Source organism: Hibiscus syriacus, unplaced genomic scaffold (assembly GCF_006381635.1).
Source record: "Hibiscus syriacus cultivar Baekdansim isolate YM2019G1 unplaced genomic scaffold, ASM638163v2 tig00110377_pilon, whole genome shotgun sequence".
In the NCBI taxonomy this organism is placed as follows: domain Eukaryota; kingdom Viridiplantae; phylum Streptophyta; class Magnoliopsida; order Malvales; family Malvaceae; genus Hibiscus; species Hibiscus syriacus.
The window spans coordinates 820,571-841,766 of NW_024062711.1; the positions used below are offsets into that span (position 1 = coordinate 820,571).

The 21,196-nt window shown below is 33.6% G+C and overlaps 1 protein-coding gene and 1 pseudogene across 1 annotated transcript; one reads left to right on the forward strand and one right to left on the reverse strand.

The window, feature by feature from the left end:
* Positions 1 to 3,461: 3,461 nt before the first annotated feature.
* LOC120121538 lies at positions 3,462 to 9,810 on the reverse strand (annotated as a pseudogene).
* A 522-nt stretch (positions 9,811 to 10,332) lies between these two features.
* On the forward strand, positions 10,333 to 11,391 carry LOC120121539 (putative uncharacterized protein DDB_G0277255). The gene has a single exon (XM_039140873.1). It carries the CDS (start codon positions 10,333 to 10,335, stop codon positions 11,389 to 11,391), a length of 1,059 nt encoding a protein of 352 aa, XP_038996804.1.
* The last annotated feature ends 9,805 nt before the right edge of the window (positions 11,392 to 21,196 follow it).

Here is a 21,196-nt window from a genome sequence, read left to right on the forward strand (position 1 = left end):
GAATTATTTTTTATATAACAAAAAGGGGGAGAAGTTTGTGGTTTGAAAAATTCAATTTCTTAATGAAAAAGGGGGAGCTTAACATTTTCATATATTTTCCAACAATTGGTAACAATTGATATCTTTTTCATTAAACAATTTATTAAGGGGGAGTTTTGCCAAAAACAATTTTTCAAATGTTTTGTTATATCAAAAAGGGGGAGATTGTTGAACTATGTTTTGATATAACAATTTAAGGCAAAATGGTTTTTGGACTTGAATTGAATTTACAAAATGTTTTTGGACTTAATTGAATTTATTCAAAGTTTTAAAAGGTTTCAAAAATAATTCAAAGTCCATTAAAATCGGATTTGAGAAAAAATGCTAAAGGGTGTCAAAGTGCATCCATGCATCCCTGCAGTGCATCCATGCATCCCTGCAATGCATCCATGCATTTGCACTAATGCATCGATGCATCATGCAATGCATCCATGCATCCAAACATCGAATGCAATTAGTGCATCGATGCATCTTGCTATGCATCGATGCATCCTTGGCATGCATCGATGCATCCTGCCATGCATCCATGCATCAAGGCTGCAACGGCTAGTAACGGCTAGTTTATTTGAATTTAATGAAGGGGTATCGATGTACCTTGATCATGCATCGATGCATCATGTTATGGTCAGCCTTTTTGAGTAGAAAAATCATCCCCAAACGACTCCAAAACATCCCCAACGGTTATATACGACATCGAACACATTCCAAGCTATAAATACAAGCTAAAGACACTTGAAGAAGTAAGAGAACAACCATCCAAGCAATCAAACACAAGAGAAGAGTTTTTCATTCTTATTTCATCTTTCTCTTGTAAATATTTTGTTCTCTTTGTCCTCAAAAGAAAGAACAAATTAGTGAATTTGTTGGAAAATCCTTGGTGAGGAGCTAAGGTAGTGGATGTAGACTTTGGTTGATAAAGTCGAACCACTCTAAATCGCTGTGCAATTTTCTATCTTTCAATCTCCTTACTCCCTAAACTTAAAACCATTCCGACCCCTCTTTGCAAACCATTCCGGTTGTCGATTCGAGCTTCTGAAAATCCTAACAATAAGATATCATATATGCGCCATCTTGATCAGTCGTGACGAAGTCAAATCAACCCTTAAAAAATAAAAATTAAAATGTTTATCACAAGAAAATGTGCCATAAAGAAAATAAAGAAAAATGTTGATCACAAGAAAATGTTTCATAAAGGCAAATGAAAACGTACAATACAAATAGACTTATTAAAAAGAAAAAAGAAAATAAAGATGTAATATAGAAAAGAAAAAGAAAATAAAGAATACCGATGTTCGATAACTAACATTAAAGTTAGTATCGTCACCGATCAACAAAAATGGAAAAAAAGAGATAAATATCACACCAATAAAAAAACTAATTTTTTAAAACTAAATATATAATATTTTCCAAAATTATACATCGGAAAGAAAAATAGACATTAAGAAAATGACATAATAGAATTAATCACACTTTATGTTCATGCAACTATAAACTGTCACCACTTTCCGAGACATGGAACAATCAACTAGCAAATACTAGAGATCACTCTTTTTATTTTGGTAATTGAGCTCCTAATTATTAACTATTCTTCGCTCTAATCTTGTAAATGAGATGAGATAAATCGTGAGCTATTCGAGATCGACTCGGTCAAGGCTCGATAAATACTCGGATCGAATGGACTCGACTCGAACTCGAGCTCGACTCGAGTTCTTAACGAGCCGAAACGAGCTACTTGATATTCAACTCGAAAAGCTTGTGAGCAGCTCGAAAATATAATATATTAACATTTTATTTTTTAAAAAATAAATTATTAATAATATTAACATTTATGTATTGATTTTTTAATAAAAAATAGAGTAAGATTTTCATGTATTTAAGGTTCGAGTTTGAGTTTGAGGCTTCAATTGAGTTAAGTTTAAGAATTTTTTTTTCAATTCGAGCTGCTCACGAGCTTCAGTTCAGAAATTCGAGTTGGAGTCGATCTTGAAAATTTTAAGCTCGTGAGTTTTCAATTCAAGTCGAGCTCCATTTTAGAGTTTTCGAGACGAGTCGAGCTCAGCAATATTCAAGTTCGACTCGGCTCGTTTACACCCCTAGTTGAGGACATTGATGGCAAGGACGACAATAAGAAGTTAAAATTAAGAATTTAAGATTCTTTTCGAAATTTTAAATTTTAAAAATATTTTAAAAAATATAAATGAACATATTAAACAATAATTTTTTTATCGCCATAACGAAATAATAACATTAAAAATTTTAGACACATAATAAAACAAAAAAAAAGTATTTTAGGCACTTAAAATAATAAAAGAGCATAATTTAGTCATTTTTTTCAACAACAGTTACCTTGGTATATTAAAAAGTAGTGATAAAATCTTCCTGTATTTTGGAAACTGATAACAAAAAAAAGTATTTTAGGCACTTAAAATAATAAAAGAGCATAATTTAGTCAGTTTTTATCAACAACAGTTACCTTGGTATATTAAAAAGTAGTGATAAAATCTTCCTGTATTTTGGAAACTGATAACCTGTTGGTCGTACAACTGCATGGGGACCAAGGTGACTGTACCGATGGCTGTTTGGCGAGTAGTGTTAAGGAGCACTTTGTAAGATAATGGGATGCTCGTGTTAAACATGCGTACAAGGGAAATAATGCAGCTGCTGATTACTTGGCAAAGTTGTGTTATTGTGCACGAAATATGTTTGGCGATTTACTAAGGTATTTAACACGAAATACGAAGGTCAAAAGGTTGTGATTTGTATGAGGAGTTTACCTCAGCTAGTAAAATCAATGGCATATACCTGAAAAAGAAGCAGAATCTAAGTATGGTAACTATAGAGGTTGCAAATGCCAAGATTTTCTCCAACTATTTCAAGACATTAAGAAAGTACAAAGAAACGTGAAAGAAGCAAAATCCAAATCTAAAGCATATCTATGCATATGTACACACTATACAATAGAATATATTTAATGGGTAAGCAGAATTAGCCACATTAATCTCTAAACTGCTAGCATAGGTAAATAAACCAGAGAGAGCTGCATAGGAGATTATATGCCTCGGCATTTTAAAATGCCAACAGTTCCCTTTTGCTACCATCTGATCAAAACTAGCAGGTGAAGCACAATGAGTATGAGCAATTTCTTCTCTATCCGATCTCAGGTGATACCTCACAAATCCACTGGTCAGAAAGATCTTGAAGTTTTTTTTTCTTTTATAGCAGATTCAAGTGCTAACAATGAAGTATATTAACATAACCATGCATGCATGTGAGCATGGCCATAACGTAGCATGCAAAGGGTGTGAATTTGTTAGATTTGTTAGCCTACGCCAGCTAAGTCGTTAGGCAGGGGCCACACCTTGAAGACTATTTAGGCTCATGCATGCATGTGTATGTTAATAAAGTAGAACAAACAGGTCTGAATAGTAGACACAGATCATTCGAATTATCTTAATAAGATGCATAAATGGCACACAATGGAATCATTTTCTTCGTACATCCAAATGAGAACTTCCAATATCTTCATTTTCCCAGTACCTGCATGGCATTTCATAATGGTCGGAAAAATTGAATCCCAAATATAAATTGCAACCCCTTGACCATTTTTCACCAAGAAATTTGCTTGTGTGACCTCTGCTTGCTTGATGCTCCTCAACCAAGGACAATGCATACTCGCAATCCCAAAGAGGCAATTATCCTAAACAAACTTCTTGTACAAACTGAGGATTCTAAATAGTTTTTTGCAAACAACTTCCCAAATTGTTTACTTCCTTATTTTTGCATCTTCGATATCTAGTGTCCTATATGCAAGGGCAAGCAAATATATAGCTGGATGGAGTCTCCTGGAACAGTTTAATAACAAAGTAAGATACTTTCAAAGCTTAATTCAGAGAATGAACGTACTATATAGTTTCATATCAAAGCAACAACTGGGTTGTTTTGTCATCGGGATCTTGAGGAAGATTTGGGATGAAGACTTTTGTAGACTAGGCTGACTAGCACAAACAGAACCAGCCTTGGAAATGGTAGCATCTTCATTAAATTGAGAATGGAAAAACAAGGTTGAGACAGTTTCTACTGGTTTATGATGAATACAATAAAAGAACCAGCGGGCAATATTAAAGGATATAGAGATTAACAAAAGAAATGATACCCTAATCTTCTACAGATTTGAAAATTCATTTTGGACAGATACAGTTAAAATTAATTTTGCAAGCAATTTAGGCCACTGCTGGATTTTGAAGTTCTTATCTAATTCAAAACACTACAGCTTCATCTAATCAATAAAAAATATTCTAGTCCCATCTTAGTTAATATTGATTTAGACCGTCCAGTTATTTCCAGTTATTTAGTTCATCTTTTCACGTATAAGCCCAAGGGAAGTGACAAAATAGAGTGTGTACAGTGTACTTACTCATCAAATTGTTCAGCTGCATCAACCCCATCCCAATATCTTTGGGATGGGACTGTCCTGCCTTTCTTATCTCGGCCAAAGGTTTTGATGTACCAACCACCAATGTCATGCATTCCACAACGAGGTTCAAATAACCAAAATCTGTTGCCAAATGACAAAATATTATAATTTAACCAGACTTTAGAGTTTGCACATCTAATCAACAAGCATGCCTCAAAACCTGAAAATGCATCTGTAATTCACGAAATGGAGCTTTCAAAACAACAAAAAGTAGAAGTATCAAGTAACAAGATCAAACCTCACACCTAAACAGAAAACAAAGTGATAGCTCAACCTAGTCCCTAATAAAGCCACAAAGGAAAAATGAATTGCAGCTGAAAGCTAAAATTAGACAGACTTGAAAATAAAATGAAATGAAATATTCTAGAAATAATAGAAGACCGGCCTTAAAAGTCAACCACAGATTAAGATGGTTTTGTAAGGGGCATAGGAAGCATGATGACACAAGTTGTTCATTTTTTTAAATGTGTTTCAGAATCACATAATCTCCCTTGATATAAACACATTTACTACAGATCACCAACCTTAATCTCTTTAGTAAAACACAATCAAAAGAAAGATACAGAAAAGATAAGATAGAGAAAGTAGAAGTGTAAAAATCAATAAATGAAATCTACCGGATTTATGTTAAATTATGAAACATCCAATCTACTGAATAAATAAACACTATTATAGTCACCCTGGCTTTCTCAATGATACCAATTTCATTTAGATAGAAAAAAAGAATGCTAATGTGAGAATACTCAAAACCAGGCATTAGCATTCAACATTATTTTACAATTAAAAAGAGAAAAGGAAAGAAGAAAGCTTACTTGCTAGGTGGTAACCGAGCTCTACCACATCTACACTCACAAACAGAAACTTCCTCTCTCACCCGATACCAGTGCATATGCTTCACCTGGAAAAGAATAAATCAAAAGGGTATAGATACGTAAATGATTATGCAAATCCATCAATAATATAGTACATGCAGCACTTTCTATAAACAAAATTACTTAAGAAAATAAGAAAGAAAAAAACTTAAAAATTAGGCCAGCAAAGATTGTCTAAATTTACTAAAAGCCATAGCTATGCATCTATAAAAAGGATAGGAGAAAAATGGCATAGGATTTAAGGAGAACATAATTACAAACCAGCAATGTCCTATGTTTCATTATCACATGGGTTTTTGAACCATTGCTATTGTAAACAAAACATGATCCCTCTTCTGGGCTGGTTCCCAGTCCAGTTATTGTTCCCAACAGAACTAGGGATCTAACTTTACGATTCAATCCTTGACTGAAAGGCAGAAAAACTTGGATAAGGTCTTCAACATCCTCACTTTGTGTTTCACCAAAACAGCTTTTAGGAGGGATTCTGGTGGCAACAGCTACCACCCTTCCAGATATATGTAACTCCAAATCCCTATATGCATCAGATGCATGGTTTTTTATATCTGTTACTCGAATCTGATAATTTCCACCAATGATGTCATGCTTGTCATTCGTGCAGATTCTAGAATTTTGGGTAGACCGAGACATGATTGAAGCTGAAGACAGAGAAGAAGTCAATTACTCATTATAGGTAAAAGATAACTCAGGAACCCTATCAACCAAGCAAACCATCCCAAAAAGATCACGCCCTGAAACCAAGTGCAGTACCTCCGGAGTTTCATAGACAGACCTTTCTTCTGCTTCAAACCGATCAGGAAGAAGATCCATGGATTCAACTACAGGACCATAATATGCTGTTTGTATCGCAGAATAAAAATCTGCTTCAAGAACATCAAAATAGCCAGTTCCGACCACTGCTTTCCTTTGAGACACAATATCATTTATAGATCTATACCACTTTAAATAAATGCATCCATGGATAACACTCTTGCATTAGAATGCCATTTATTATAAATGCATCCGTAAGAGAATATAAAACACTTCCATTACCATAATACACTTTGTAGGATACAACCAATCTCCCAGCTGTACCTTAGCTCTTCTTTCTCTAAATTCTTAAAATGGATTACATTTGAAAATACTTCCAATGTTTTGTTTTGACAAAAGAATGATTCAATGTAAACTAAATCTAACAAAAGACGATTCTAATGTTATCTATTTCCATTTTCCAGCACTAAAACGTAATTAAAAAATGGATGTCCCTTGTTCCCATATGTAATAGGGTAAAGGAGGTAAGATAGTAGACGGCCATCAATATTAGGTTGAGAGCAACTTCCGTAAGAGACCTTCAAATTATGAAATGTCCGGACTCGATCCCACGACCTCAAATTTAGCCAGTAATTGAAATCAATAAAAGATAAAAACACGCTCGTAACAAAAGTATTGGACTGAATTTGGGAGAGTACTAATCGCAACAACACCTCAAAAGCGGCGAGGATCCGGACGAAACTTTTCGATGACTCTGATGAACCGTTCTTCGACTCAGCAAGGTCCGGGTGTGTTTCTTTTGCCAGCTTACGAAATGACGCTTTGATTTCAGCAAACGAACTGTTCTCGGTAACTCCTAAGATATCGTACGCATTCTCGCCAGGGAACTCAGTCTGAGTGGAGGAGCCAGCTCCCGAGCTGAACCACTGAGTTCTGGAATTCGGATGCAACAATAGAGACCATAAAGAGTAGCTATAGCATGGTTTTTAGAATCGGACCGGTTAGCGAATCGGCCATGTTATCGATTCACTGATTCAACAGGTTGAATTGGTCCGATCGGTCGGAAGAATCGAACGACGTCATAATTATTTAAAAAATTAAATAAAAATACCAAAAATATTTAATAAAAAATAATTTTTTATATCACAAGTTATATTCAAAGCAAGTCATAACATATATAAATTAAAAACCATAAAATTAAGTAAAACAAAATGATTCAAATTAACTACAACATAATATTTAAGGTAAAACATATTAAATAAAAAATATAATTATATAACTATATTTAAAAAATAAATTTGGGACTAAAAAAATCATTAAAAATGATATTGTTTGGTTTAATTTTTTTTTTTAAATAATCTCACATGGCTAAGAAACATAGAAGAGCATCCCAAAAGTCTAAAGAGTAGAAATATAAAAACAAAACAATCCCACATTGCTAAGAAATATAGAAGAGCATCACAACTAACTTCTATAAATAATAGAGGTAATTTGGCATTTAAAATCATGGAGCCTTTTGGTAAGCATTGAGTGAACTATTCTTTCACTTCAATCAAGCTCGAATTTTAGGCTTCAATTGATCTTCTAATTTTTTTTTTAGTTCAAGCCTTTTTGAGTTCAAGTTTCAATATTATATTTCGAGTTCGAGTTGAACTTAATAATTTTGTATCTTGTGAGTTTGAGTGGAGTTGAGCTTACTTTTAAAGTTTTCAAGTTCGAGTCGAGCTCAGCAATACTCGAGTTCGACTTGGCTCGTTTAACAAACGACGTTTGATCTAATTTTTTTAAAAAACAAAACAAAATTTTTGGTTTTTTCCGGTTTTTTTTTGTTTTCAGCCGGTTCGGTTCGAACGGTTTAGCGGTTCTGGCCGGTTCACTAATAGCGATTCAACCGGTTTAAATTTAACTAGACTAGACAATGATTCCCGGTTGAACCGGCCAGTCCGATCCGATTTTCAAAACAGAGAGCTATAGCGATTTGATTGAATTGAGAAACAGGAAATTTTCCGGTAAAGGCATGGTTTTCAGAACCGGATTGGTTAGCGAACCGGTCATGCTACCGGTTCAACCGGTCGAACCGGTCCGACCGATCGAAAGAACCGGACGACATCATAATTATTTAAAAAATTAAATAAAAATACCAAAAATATTTAATAAAAAATAATTTTTTATATCACAAGTCATATTCAAAGCAAGTCATAACATATATAAGTTAAAAACCATAAAATCAAGTGAAACAAAATGATTCAAATTAACTACAACATAATATTTAAGGTAAAACATATTAAATAATAAATATAATTATATAACTATAATTAAAAAATAAATTTGGGGTTAAAAAAATAATAACAAAATCATATAACTATAATTATATAACTATTCTTTCACTTCAATTAAGCTCGAATTTTAAGTTTCAATCGAGCTTCTAATTTTTTTTTAGTTCAAGCCTTTTTGAGTTCAAGTTTCAATATTATATTTCAAGTTTGAGTTGAACTTGATAATTTTTAGCTTGTGAGTTTGAGTTGAGCTTACTTTTAAAGTTTTCAAGTTCGAGTCGAGCTCAGCAATACTCGAGTTCGACTTGACTCGTTTAACAAATGACGTTGTTTGGTTTAATTTTTTTAAAAAAAACAAAAATCCTTGTTTTTTCCGGTTTTCAGCCGGTCCGGTTCGAACGGTTCAGCAGTTTTGACCGATTCACTAATAGCGGTTCAACCGGTTTAAATTGAACCGGACTAAGTAACAATTCTCGATTGAATCGATTAAACCGATCGATCCGGTCCGATTTTCAAAACAGAGGCTAAAGGAGTAATACAGAGAAAAAGGACATTTTTATTTCATCTTTCTTTAAAGATATTTTGAATCGAAATTTGAGGAATTTCTCTTGATGGGAATGCTAGCAAGAGTTTGAGTAACCTAGACGAGACGAGGGTATCGGGTCGGAGATAGGGGGCAGTGATGAAGTCACGGCGGAGTGTATGAAATGCATACGTGTTTAGAAAATGTCATGCCACGTGGATCCAATTTGCCTACCACGTGTTGCTATGACGGGAGACTTGGTCCACAGTTACGGACCCTTGAACAACCTGAGCCCAATTGTTTGAAGTCTATGGGCTCCCTTAAATTGTTCTAGATTCATCGTTTGATTGTTTTGGATTTGAGTACAACTATTCACTAACAGCACAGTTAATATTTTAATTAAATTATGTTGAACGTATTAATGTGTATCAAATTTTAAATATTTGACGAGAACAAACTATATTATTTCAGTTATTAAAAGAATATTATTATTTTAAAATTTTAATATTCAAGTACTAATAATTTTAATTAAGATGATTGAGTATTTATTATTAAATATTTAAAAGTATTTAAAATATATATTACTTTATAATAAGTTTAGTATAATTAAAAAAAATCAGACGATAAATGAAATAATATAAAACGATCAATGAAGTGTTAATGCGAATACTGAACTGGGCAGACTGATGCAAAAAGAGTTTCAGAAAAACAGTCCATGCAGAATCTTTTCAATTTTCAAACATCACACCGTAAAGATATGGCACAACATTAATGAGGTATGCCAACTTTGGCCTTTCCTTCCTCAATTTTAGTTGTGGTCCATAAATTTAAAATCTCTTACATCCCAATCCAAGTCATTCCTCAGCAACACCTAACCTAATGAATCACAACCTCTCTTTCAAATTCAAAGCTCCCTCAAAATCTTCATGTGTCTCAATAAAAAGCATTTGTCATTTCAAAGAGTTTTAAAATCACTAAATGGAATCCTAGAGATTAGGCATCATTATAAATCAACTTTTTAACATTTTCTATAAAGTTTACATGCCAGATTGTCTTCTAGCTTTTTACCCCCACAAAAGCGTAAAATCTAAAGGCCCCCCTCCGTTTGGCTAATGGCCGGCCTCATAGTCCCCCCTGTTTCAACTCCAGAACATTAAAACACCGCCACCATGTTTGCTTCACCTGCTCTGACTTGTAAAATTTCCATTCTTGTTTCTCTATTATTACTACTTTTCCAGTACATCCTACTTCTTTTTCTTCCACTTGTCCCCCTCTCTCTTTCTCTCTCTGGAATTCAAAATTTACTCTCTTCTTTTTCTCTATATAAATCCCATTTCTCCACCCTTTGTTTCATCCCAGGTTGCATTGCGTTACAAAGCAATGGAGAGTGCTGTAACTAAAAATTGTGATGAACAAAAATGGGAACCTGATGAAGAAGAAGAAGAAGAAGCGTTGTCGCTGTGTGATTTGCCTGTCAAATTGATTAAAGAAGAGAAGCAGCTGGTCCAAGAAGAAGACGGTGAACCGGCTCAAACGAGTCAAACAGAAGAAGATTTCAATTTTGGCTCATGGGGTGGCTCTCTTTCGATAAAACCAGAGATGTGTGCAGCTGATGAAGTGTTCTTCAAAGGCCAAATTCTACCACTGCGTCACTCCATCAGCTCGGACAGTGGAATAAATGGGTTCCGGCAAGATAGCCACAACACCAGCATGAGCTTGTTGAGGTCAGAGTCCATGGACCATGGTTCATTAAGTAGGTTCACAAGTGTTAGTAGCAGCAGCACTAGCAGCAGCCATTACACAACAAGCAGCAGTAATTCAATGGTAGTGAGAATAGAAAGTTCCAATCCCAAGCCAAAGGCTATCAAAATCAGAAACAACTTCAACACACTTCCGAGCCCGAAGCCACAAATCAGATTGTCCAAAACCCGAACATCAAACAGCCGAAACCGCAACCAGAGATCATCGCTGTGGGATTTTTTCAGGTTAGGCTTGGTTCGAGCACCGGAGCTTGAATTACAAGACTTGAAACTCCGTAGCAGCAGCAACAACAACAATGGAAATAAAAATTCTGTCAGCCGAAACAGCAGCTGTAATAGCAGTAACAGTAGTTCGAGCACCAAGAATATTGTTAACAATTGCGGCACAGAAGTAGGAAAGAATCAGCAAGATTTGAACATAGGGTTCTTAGAAAAGAGAATGGGATTGTTTAGCGGATGTACATGTTCTGTTAATGCAGTTGAAACAGTTCCACTGAACAACCTAGTCGTCACCAAAAGTAACAAGAACAGTGAGAAAGACAAAGTAACACCGCATGCTGCCGCCATTGAAGAGAAAAAGAAGAAAAAGCAAGCTTCGTCTCGTCATCGAACCTTTGAATGGATAAAGGAGCTTTCACATGCAAGCTATGTTGATGACGCCATAAAGAAAGACTCATGAACAAATCCTCGCATGCTTCCCTTTTTTTTCCATCATTATCACTTTATTCTTTTTAGATATATTTTGAAATAGTTCAAATGCCTGGTTATAAGGGATTTCAATTTGTTAATTATTGATTTTTGTTTACCTTTTTTCATTACTTCACCTTTCTGATACGTATATTAATGGATTGATAAATAGTAACCGCCGATATGGGTGGAAACCAACTAACGTGGCGGTGTTAGTGGTGGTGGAGGTGGTTATCATGATTAAAATATCAACTTAACAGGCAAATGAAAACGGCAACTAGTGCCTGTCACTATAACGCTCACGGGGACATGAAAACAGAGAGACAGCCATTAGAAAAGCAAAAGAAAATGTTAGGAAAAAAAATGAAATTTAGGCAAAAGTAAAGGCCGGAAGGGAGGAATTTGGACAATAACTCTTCCAATTTCATTCACATTTGTCCTTTTAGAGATTACAAAAGGGAATAACAATAAATGGTTTTCGTCCGTTCCTTATTTTGTCCCAATAATTCTTCTTTGTATTCGTGTCTGATTTGCCTATTTTGTTGGAAGATTTTGAATATATTTTATTCGTATATCAACAGTGATTTAATTTGTTTAATAAAGATTAATATAATCATATAATTGTGTGCCTAATTTTTCTTCAAAAGCTCTTTTTCTACTGGACAGCATATCCTATGCATGTAACTGTTCATCTCCCAGTGTAAATCATTTCCTCCATTATTTTCTCTTTCCTTTTTTATGAGTGAAAGTTCATTTTAGAATGCCCAATTGAACGATATAGGGGGAAAGGACAATAATATTTGCGTATATCAGAGTATGTAGTGAAGATTTAGGCATAGTAAGCATAAAATCATGTCTTGAATTCAAATTCAGGTAGTTATGTTGTTCTAATATAAAATTAATGAAAGATGTTATGTTAATATTTTTAACATTTATGATAGAATGTTACTTAAAATGTTATTTTTTTATATAAAAAATATTAATTTTGTTATTTAAAATGAATATTTTTTATATTAATATTTTTTGTAGAAAAAATAACATTTTAGGTAACGCTCAATATTAATATTTCTGGTATAAAAAATAACATTTTAGGTAGTACTTTATCGGAAATGTTAAAAAAATATTAACATTTTCGATAGTGTATTTCCTTAACCTTATAGGTCACCTTTCCGTAGACATCCCTTTAAATCCTCTTACAAAAAACTCAGTTTCTCTAAATTTAACTATAAATACTATGATTTTCTACTACTCTTTTATATCTTCCCAGCATAGAATGGCTGAATCTCTATAATCTTTAGTTAATTTTAATTTGGCTGTTATTTTTTTTTTCAAAAACAAAAAGCTTATTTTTACGAAAATCAACTTCCCACCGGCGACTTTGACTCGTAATTGAAGGTTCTTTGTTCTGTTTTTTCTCCATTTCTATTTTGTTCCATTAGAAAAGCGAATCCTATTAAGTAACCAACTAGGCTTCTTAGTACCCTCAATTCTCTAGCGTTTTATTGGTGCATCTTCTTTCTTCTTTGGATTTCTTTTTCATAGTCCCTCATAGCTTCGATTATAGATGAGTACTTGAGGTCATGTCATTCTTTTAGATCCCATAGGGCGTATAGGGGGAGGGCTCAACGGAGTGGTGTCAAGGAGACTAGACTTAGAGTTTGTTCGTTAAATGTAGGCACATTAAATGCTAGGCTGCTGGAGCTGACCGACGTACTTAGTAATAGGAAAATAGATTTTGCATGTATTCAGGAGACTAGGTGGAAAGGGGCTCGCGCCAGAGAGTGTAATGGGTACAAGTTGTGGTATTCAGGAATAGATAACGCTAGAAATAGGGTGGGTATCTTGGTATCCTCTAGTCTCAAGGAAAATGTAGTTGAAGTTTGTAGATACCGGGATAGGATCATGATGATTAAGGTTATTATAGAAGCGGAAGTGGTGAATGTCCTTTCAGTGTACGCTCCACACGTTGGCCTAGGGGAGGGGGAGAAACGTTGCTTCTGGGATCAGTTAGATATTGTACTTAGGAGCATTCCGGAGGACCAAAGAGTTTTCATAGGGGGAGACTTCAATGGCCATATAGGTAGTGCAATCGACGGGTATGACGGTGTTCATGGGGGTTTCGGTTATGGTAGCAGGAATGATGAGGGGCGTACGTTGCTTGATTTTGCTACTGCTCACGATTTGGTGATCACTAACTCCTTATTTAATAAAAGAGATGCGAACTTGATTACGTTTCACAGCGGGGGACATTGTACCCAAATCGACTACATCTTGGTTAGAAATCGAGAACGATGGGCTTGCATTGACTGTAAGGTGTTCCCTGAAGAGGCATGTGCATCACAACATAAATTGTTGGTTTTGGTGTTCCGCGTACCCAACGGGCGGAGCACTCATAGGAGGGCTAAACTGGGTAAACCTATGATCCTCTGGAAGAACTTACATGGAGCGACAACTGATGACTTTAGGAGTAAGCTTTTGTCTAATACAGGTTTTGAAACTACAAACTCAAATAACGCAGATATGTTATGGAAAAATATGGCAAATTCCATCAGAGAGGTGGGAAAAAACACCCTTGGGTTGTCGACGGGGAAGGCCAAGGAACATAAAGAATCGTGGTGGTGGAACGACGAAGTCCAAACTAAGGTGAAGACAAAACAAACTTGCTTCAAGGAGTTTCTTCAATGCAATGACGACGAAGAAAGGTCGGGAGCTAAACAAAGATACCAGGAGGCAAAGCGGGAAGCCAAGAAAACGGTAGCTAAAGCAAAGGATAAGGCATATGAGGAAATGTACAAGAGATTAGACACTAAGGAAGGACAAAATGGCATCTTCAGACTTGCAAAATCTAGGGAGATTAGGAAAAAGGATCTAGGTAACATTAGGTTTATTAAGGACAACAATGGTGTTCTTTTAACGAAAGAACAGGATATTAAGAGGGTTTGGGGTAGTTACTTCTTTGGCTTATTTAATGACGGTGCCTCTCCATGTAGAGATAATATCGTTTTTGGGTCAGCCGACCATCATACTACGACCAATGACTGCCCTACAAGTAGGATTGGGTTTGAGGAAGTCAAAATGGCTCTTAGAAAGATGGGAATGGAGAAAGCTGTCGGTCCTGATCAAATTCCTATCACTGTGTGGTTAGCCCTAGGAGATGAGGGAGTTAAGTGGTTGACCAGTATCTTTAATATTATTTTAGAGACTGCCAAGATGCCAGAGGAGTGGAGAGAGTCTACGGTGATACCAATCTATAAAAATAAAGGAGATCCCCAACGTTGTGGTAACTACAGAGGTATTAAACTACTCAGCCATACCATGAAGCTATGGGAAAGGGTGATAGAGGCTAGGTTGAGACAAGTCACTAGGGTTTCGGAAAACCAATTTGGCTTTATGCCAAACAGGTCTACCACGGAGGCGATTCATCTACTTCGACGGCTTATGGAGAAATATAGGGAAAAGTCTAGAGATCTTCACATGGCGTTCATTGACCTTGAGAAGGCTTATGATAGCGTTCCTCGCGATACGATATGGAAGACTTTGGAAACGAGACGGATACCAACTGCTTATATCCGGGCGATTCGTGATATGTACTGTAGATCTACTACTTACGTCAAGACTACAGTTGGTGACACCAAGGCATTCCCGGTGGAAATCGGACTCCACCAGGGGTCGGCTCTTAGCCCTTACATCTTCGCCTTGATTATGGACGACATCTATTGTGCGACACCAGACGGTGTACCTTGGTGTATGCTTTTCGCTGACGACATTGTCTTAGTGGCTGAAACAAAATCTGAGTTGAATAGCAGACTGGCTACCTGGAAGACTGCTTTAGAAGAAAAAGGTTTAAGGATCAATATTGATAAGACAGAGTATTTATGTTCAAACTTCAGTGGGAACCAAAATGATGAAGATGTAGAAGTATGCATAGAAGGACACGTTCTTCCCTCAAAGAATTGTTTCAAGTACTTAGGGTCTATGATACATAAAGATGGGGGTGTAGATGATGACGTTACACAACGTATAAAGGTGGGATGGCTAAAGTGGAGGGCCGCTACTGGAGTTTTGTGTGACAAGAAGGTGCCTCTAAAACTTAAGGGAAAATTTTATAGAATGGCAATAAGACCAGCGCTGTTGTATGGATCAGAATGTTGGGCACCCAAGAAGGATCACGTAAGGAGGATAGAGGCCGCAGAAATGAGAATGCTTCGATGGACATGTGGTAGGACTCTGTGGGATATGACGACAAACTCTGCTATTAGGATGTCCTTAGGGGTGGTGTCTGTTTCCGAAAAAATGAGGGAGGGAAGACTACGGTGGTTTGGGCACGTCCTTAGGCGATTACCGTCGGATGCGGTCAGGAGGGTAGAGTCGATTACAGTCGACGGTGCCAGAAGGAAAGGACGACCAAGGCGGAAGTGGGATGACTGCTTGAGATCTGATTTGATGGATTTAGGTCTTACCGAAGACATGACCTATGATAGGAAATTATGGAGGCTTAAGACTGGGTAGTCGAGTAGTGTGGGTCACATCTATAGGGTGTATCATCTTTGTCTTCTTTTAAATGCATTTGTAGTAATTTCCATGACTTTTACTTTTTATACTTTTCTGTTATTGGTATTTATGAAAGATTAGAACTGGGCTTGCTATCGTTGTCTCATGTGTATCATTCTCATCATGTTTCCTCTGTTAAATTTAGCCGGGTCTTAGGTTTCTGTCTATATGCAGAGATTCTTTCGCAGGGATTATTTTGCAGGGATTACTCCCCATTACAGAAGCACATATGATATTAATGACTGCATATGAATACTGTTTAGCTATGTATTTATGTAATTATTTATACATGCATTGCATTTTATCTATATTTTTAATTTTCTGACTACCGGAGGTCTTTCACGGAAGCTATTCTCAACCTGGCGTTGGGGGCAGCCTACTACCCTACCTCCCCCTTACCCCATACATATGGGAATTGAGTTTTGTTGTTGTTGTTGTTGTTTGAAAATTTACTTAAAAATGTATCGTAGAAAATAATTTCTAAAAATAAAATTTTAAAATACGGTTTAAAATTTAACAATTAGATGTTATTGTTTAAAAACAATTTAAAAAGATAAAATATTTATTTTGGACATAGTATTGTAATTTAAAAATATAACATTTAAATTAAAAAATATTTTAAGATAATTCATTAATAGTATTTTTATATATAAAATATTTTATTTAAAAATATATTATCAATATTTTTTAATATGTAAATTTTAAAATAATATTGTAATTATTTTAATTTAACCAAAATCATTCATTTAAAATTTAAAATAAAATAATTTAAATGATATATTTATCCTTTTAACCATTTAAAAATAAAAATTTAAAAAATATATTATAAATAAATTTAAAATAAATTATTATTATATATAAAATATGTCTATTTAAACTACAATAAACTATAAAAATACAAATAAAAAATATAATTATGATAAAAATATATTTTATATAACTCACTATTAATATTTAATATAAAAATCATAAATATAATTTACTTTTAAGTAATTAAAATAAATTATTACACAATAAATTATTTTTTAAAGATACTAGTATTAAATATTAAAAATCATAATTAATAAAAGAAATTGAATTTCAAAGTTATTTTTTAGGTCAAATGAGTGGAGCACATATATCACTGAGAGTAAAAATATAAATTTGTTTCTAACACAAAGTTAAAAAATAAAAAGTTAGAAATCTCAAGTTTTGTAGTTGGTTTCAAATCACCGATTTCATATTATTCTTTTTAAACTTATCTGTTTGACATTATAATTATGATAAAAAAATGAACCTTTTAATTAAAAATATTTTTAAATAGTATTACTAAACGCACTCATAAATTTTAAAAGATTATACATTTATAAACTTTTAAAATATGAAAATAATATTTTAATTACAAATATAAAAAGTATTTAAAATATATAAAATAATTAAGAGGATGATGTCCCATCCACTCTTCTCAATCCATCATTGGGGTTACTTAAAAAAGTTCCATTGGGCGTGGGGTGAACAAACCGACAAGGTCCCGACGGTACATGGTGATGCTCAACCAAGGAATGCTTATCCACAATGATGCATGTTTGGGGGCCCTTTGCTTGGCTCAAGTGGGCATAACAAGTCAGGCATTCGTTTTTTGTTTTGTTAAATAGTCAATGACATTTGTGTCCCATCAACACTTGAAGAGACTAGGCCTATTTGGAAACCAAATTATAGAGTAAGGCCTATTTGAACAAACTCGAACCTCATGTACTGATTCATTCCGAATGACGTAATTTTTACTGAACAGTAGATAAAAGACAACAAAACAATTTTTTTAGGTGAATGTGGAACGGTTTTAGTACTTGCTTGTTTTACTCTGCCCCGACCCATAGAATTATCATCATATACACATAAATACGTTGGATTTCAAGTTAGGGAAACGAATTTTTATATAAAAATTTAGAGGACGAAATTATATTTTTAACATAAAATACATTAAAAACTTATATATGGTAATTTTATAACCATAAAATTATCATCATAATCAACTTATTTCAATGATTAAAGGATTTATTATTGTTCTTAGAGGTTACGGGTTAAAGTACCAACGACTGTAACAGGATGATTGAGTGTTTATTAATAAATGATTTAGAGTATTTAGAACATATACTACTTTGTAATCACCTTATCTTATTAAAAAAAATTAAATTTCTAGAGGGACAACCAAGGGTAAAACTAAGAATTTATTATAACAGGGTTAATTTTTTTTATTTTCTATAATACAATTTTTTTAATTGAAGGGATTTGGTAAAAAAAAATTTATTTATTTTTAAATATATATATATATATATTAAAAATAATTTGCGGGGTCCAAGGCTCCCTTAGCTCCCACGATGTTCTGCCTCTGGGATGACTGCCCCCATCCACCCTGCCCCTCAATCCACCCTTGATCTTATTCTTTTATGTATATATATATATTTGAAATATAGAAATTTAAAATAAAACCACAAAATGAACTCTAATATGTCACTATTTTGACAAAATTGTTTGAATATTGTGATAGGAAAAAATTATAATATTTATTATATACATTTAAGTTTAAACCTATTTTATTTTTTAATTTGGTTATTTGTAAATTTATTATTTAAATACAAAAATATATACATGAAACTATCTCAAGTTCGATTTTAAGAGTGTAAAACAAGTTTACATAAAAATCAAATAATTTTTTTTTGAATTGAACACAAATTAAGGTCAAGTCGAGTATCAAATCCCACAGTTATTAGTATGTGTGATTTTGAATAAAAAAGGTGTTGAAACATATTTTGAAAAAAAAATAGAGTATTTAATGGGTTTAAGTTAATTCTAATATTTTATGTTGATAATGTTTATGGGCATAATATCTCACATTGAGAGGAAATATCCCTTGTGAAGGGTATTTAAAGAGTCTCCTCTTCCCTTTTTTGTTGAAAGTTTTCCTTCGCACGTGTGTACTGCCGTAGCCGCCGTATGGTTAGCTTGGCTAGGCTTGTGGTAATACATGTCAAAGAGTCATCCATGCAGAAAATTCGTAAGAATATTCTTAATAGCATTATTTTCACTAATTAAATCGTTGTAATTGACGGGTAAATAAAGAGAAACTATTTGGCTTTTGATAAGTATGTTATAAATAGTTTTACAACCTTGTACAACTATTTAACTGTAATATCTACAGGCGCTTAATCACAGCGTTAAGCTTTGCTAATTAAATAGTTGTTTCAACAACTATTTTGACTTTGTACCTGGATAGCTTTGAGGGCAGATTCGTCCAATCACAGCAGAGAAATTACAACTATTAAATTAATTATTTTCAGAAAGAATTAAAATAAGATTTTATTACAGTTTTTAATTTGACATTTTTACCCTAATTTGAATCCTATAAATAGCTTATTCATTTCAACATTTCAGATAATCTAAAACATAAGCTGCTTTATGCTTTCAAAACTCTCTGCCCTCTTAGTATTTTCTAAAGCCACCCGTTTTTATTTCCGTTTCTAAGAGAATAACAATATCACCATATTCCACTTCGATATTGAGCGTACAATTGTATAGATAGGGTGTTCAAAATTTGGTTTTAATCGAATTAACCGATCGAATTGAATTAATTCTGTTAATTCGATCGGTCATCGAATTAGTTTGGTCGGGGAACAGTTAAGGTTTTTTCGGATATTCAGTTAACAGTTAATTCGGTTCGAAATCGGTTAATTAACCGAAATAAAATTTTAAATATATTATATATAACATATGGGTTAAGCCCAAATCATTTAAAATCCAATTAATAATTTAAGATCCAATAACTTTTAAACCTAAATTAATATTAATTAATTAAAAAAATTTTATATAAAATTTTTATTTTATAATTATATATTATTTAAATTAATTGTAAATTGTTTTTCTGAATTAAAAAATATTATATATATTATATATAACAAATGGACTCAGCCCAAATCATTTAAAACCCAATTAATAATTTAAGATCCAATAACTTTTAAACCTAAATCAATATTAATTTATTAAAAAATGTATATAAAATGTTTATTTTATAATTATATATTATTTAAATTAATTATAAACTATTTTTTTAATTATAAAATATTTAATTTTTATATAAATTAGAAAATTTTAAAAAAATTAGATTAATTCGAAAATTAACCGAATTAACAGAAATTTATTCGGTTCGGTTAATATTTTCGAAAAAAATTCGGTTCGGTTAACGGTTAAAGAAAAAAAAAGTTCGGTTAATGGTAGTTCGGTCGGTTCGACCACCGAATTAACCGAATGAACAACCCTAATCAGAGATATCATGTTAACCTCAGCGGTACATACATCGGGTCGAAATCGTTTTTAAGACAATGGTTTCATAACACGACATGGTTTATTCTTGTTGTTTACTTTATTGTTATAATTATTCAGTTAGTGTTAACGGTTCATTTTTGCAAAACTTTTTACCAACAATTTAGAAATGATTTGTAAAATGTAAAATGTTAAACACCATGGCAAAGCTTGTTCCTGGCTTATCCAAGCTCGATGCACTTGATGGGACCAATTATCGAAGGTGGTCTCATTGGATAATTATTTTATTCGAGCAACACAATCTTGACTATGTGTTGCTAAAGTCGACGCCCTAGCCCATGTCATCGTCTTTGGACGTCGCCTTCAATGGTGTCTGAGGTGACATTCTAGTGTAGTCTTCCAGTTGTAGCTGTTGTCACTCATACTCAGTCATCCTTAGAGAAGTATGAGAATAAAAACAAGAGAGTTCGTGGATTTCTCCTTAGTCATATGTCAAACAAACTTTTTGACATGTTTTTGAAGGAGAAAAGGGCTAAGATGACATGAGACACACTAGAGAAAAAGTATAGAGTGTTAGAACCAAATCATAATAAATACGAAATCAAACTAGGATCTAATCATGTCAAATCATCAAGAATAAACCACTAGATTTGCATAAGCGTACTTAAATTAATTGATAGGTTGAAATCTTTGAGTTTTTCTTTGGTTGTGATCTTCCAAAAAGATAGGTTTGCACTTTCTGTAAAAACTCTGACGGGGATAAGATTAATACATAAGTTAACTTATTATTTGGGGACCACTATCTCTTTATACAGATTGAATATTAGGTTAATCTTTTTAGTATTTATAATTCTGCTCCTCATCAAATTATAAATACAACTTATGGTATCTACACTTTGATTCCATGACACTTTAATACATATAACACATGTAACATAATTGGTCACTTA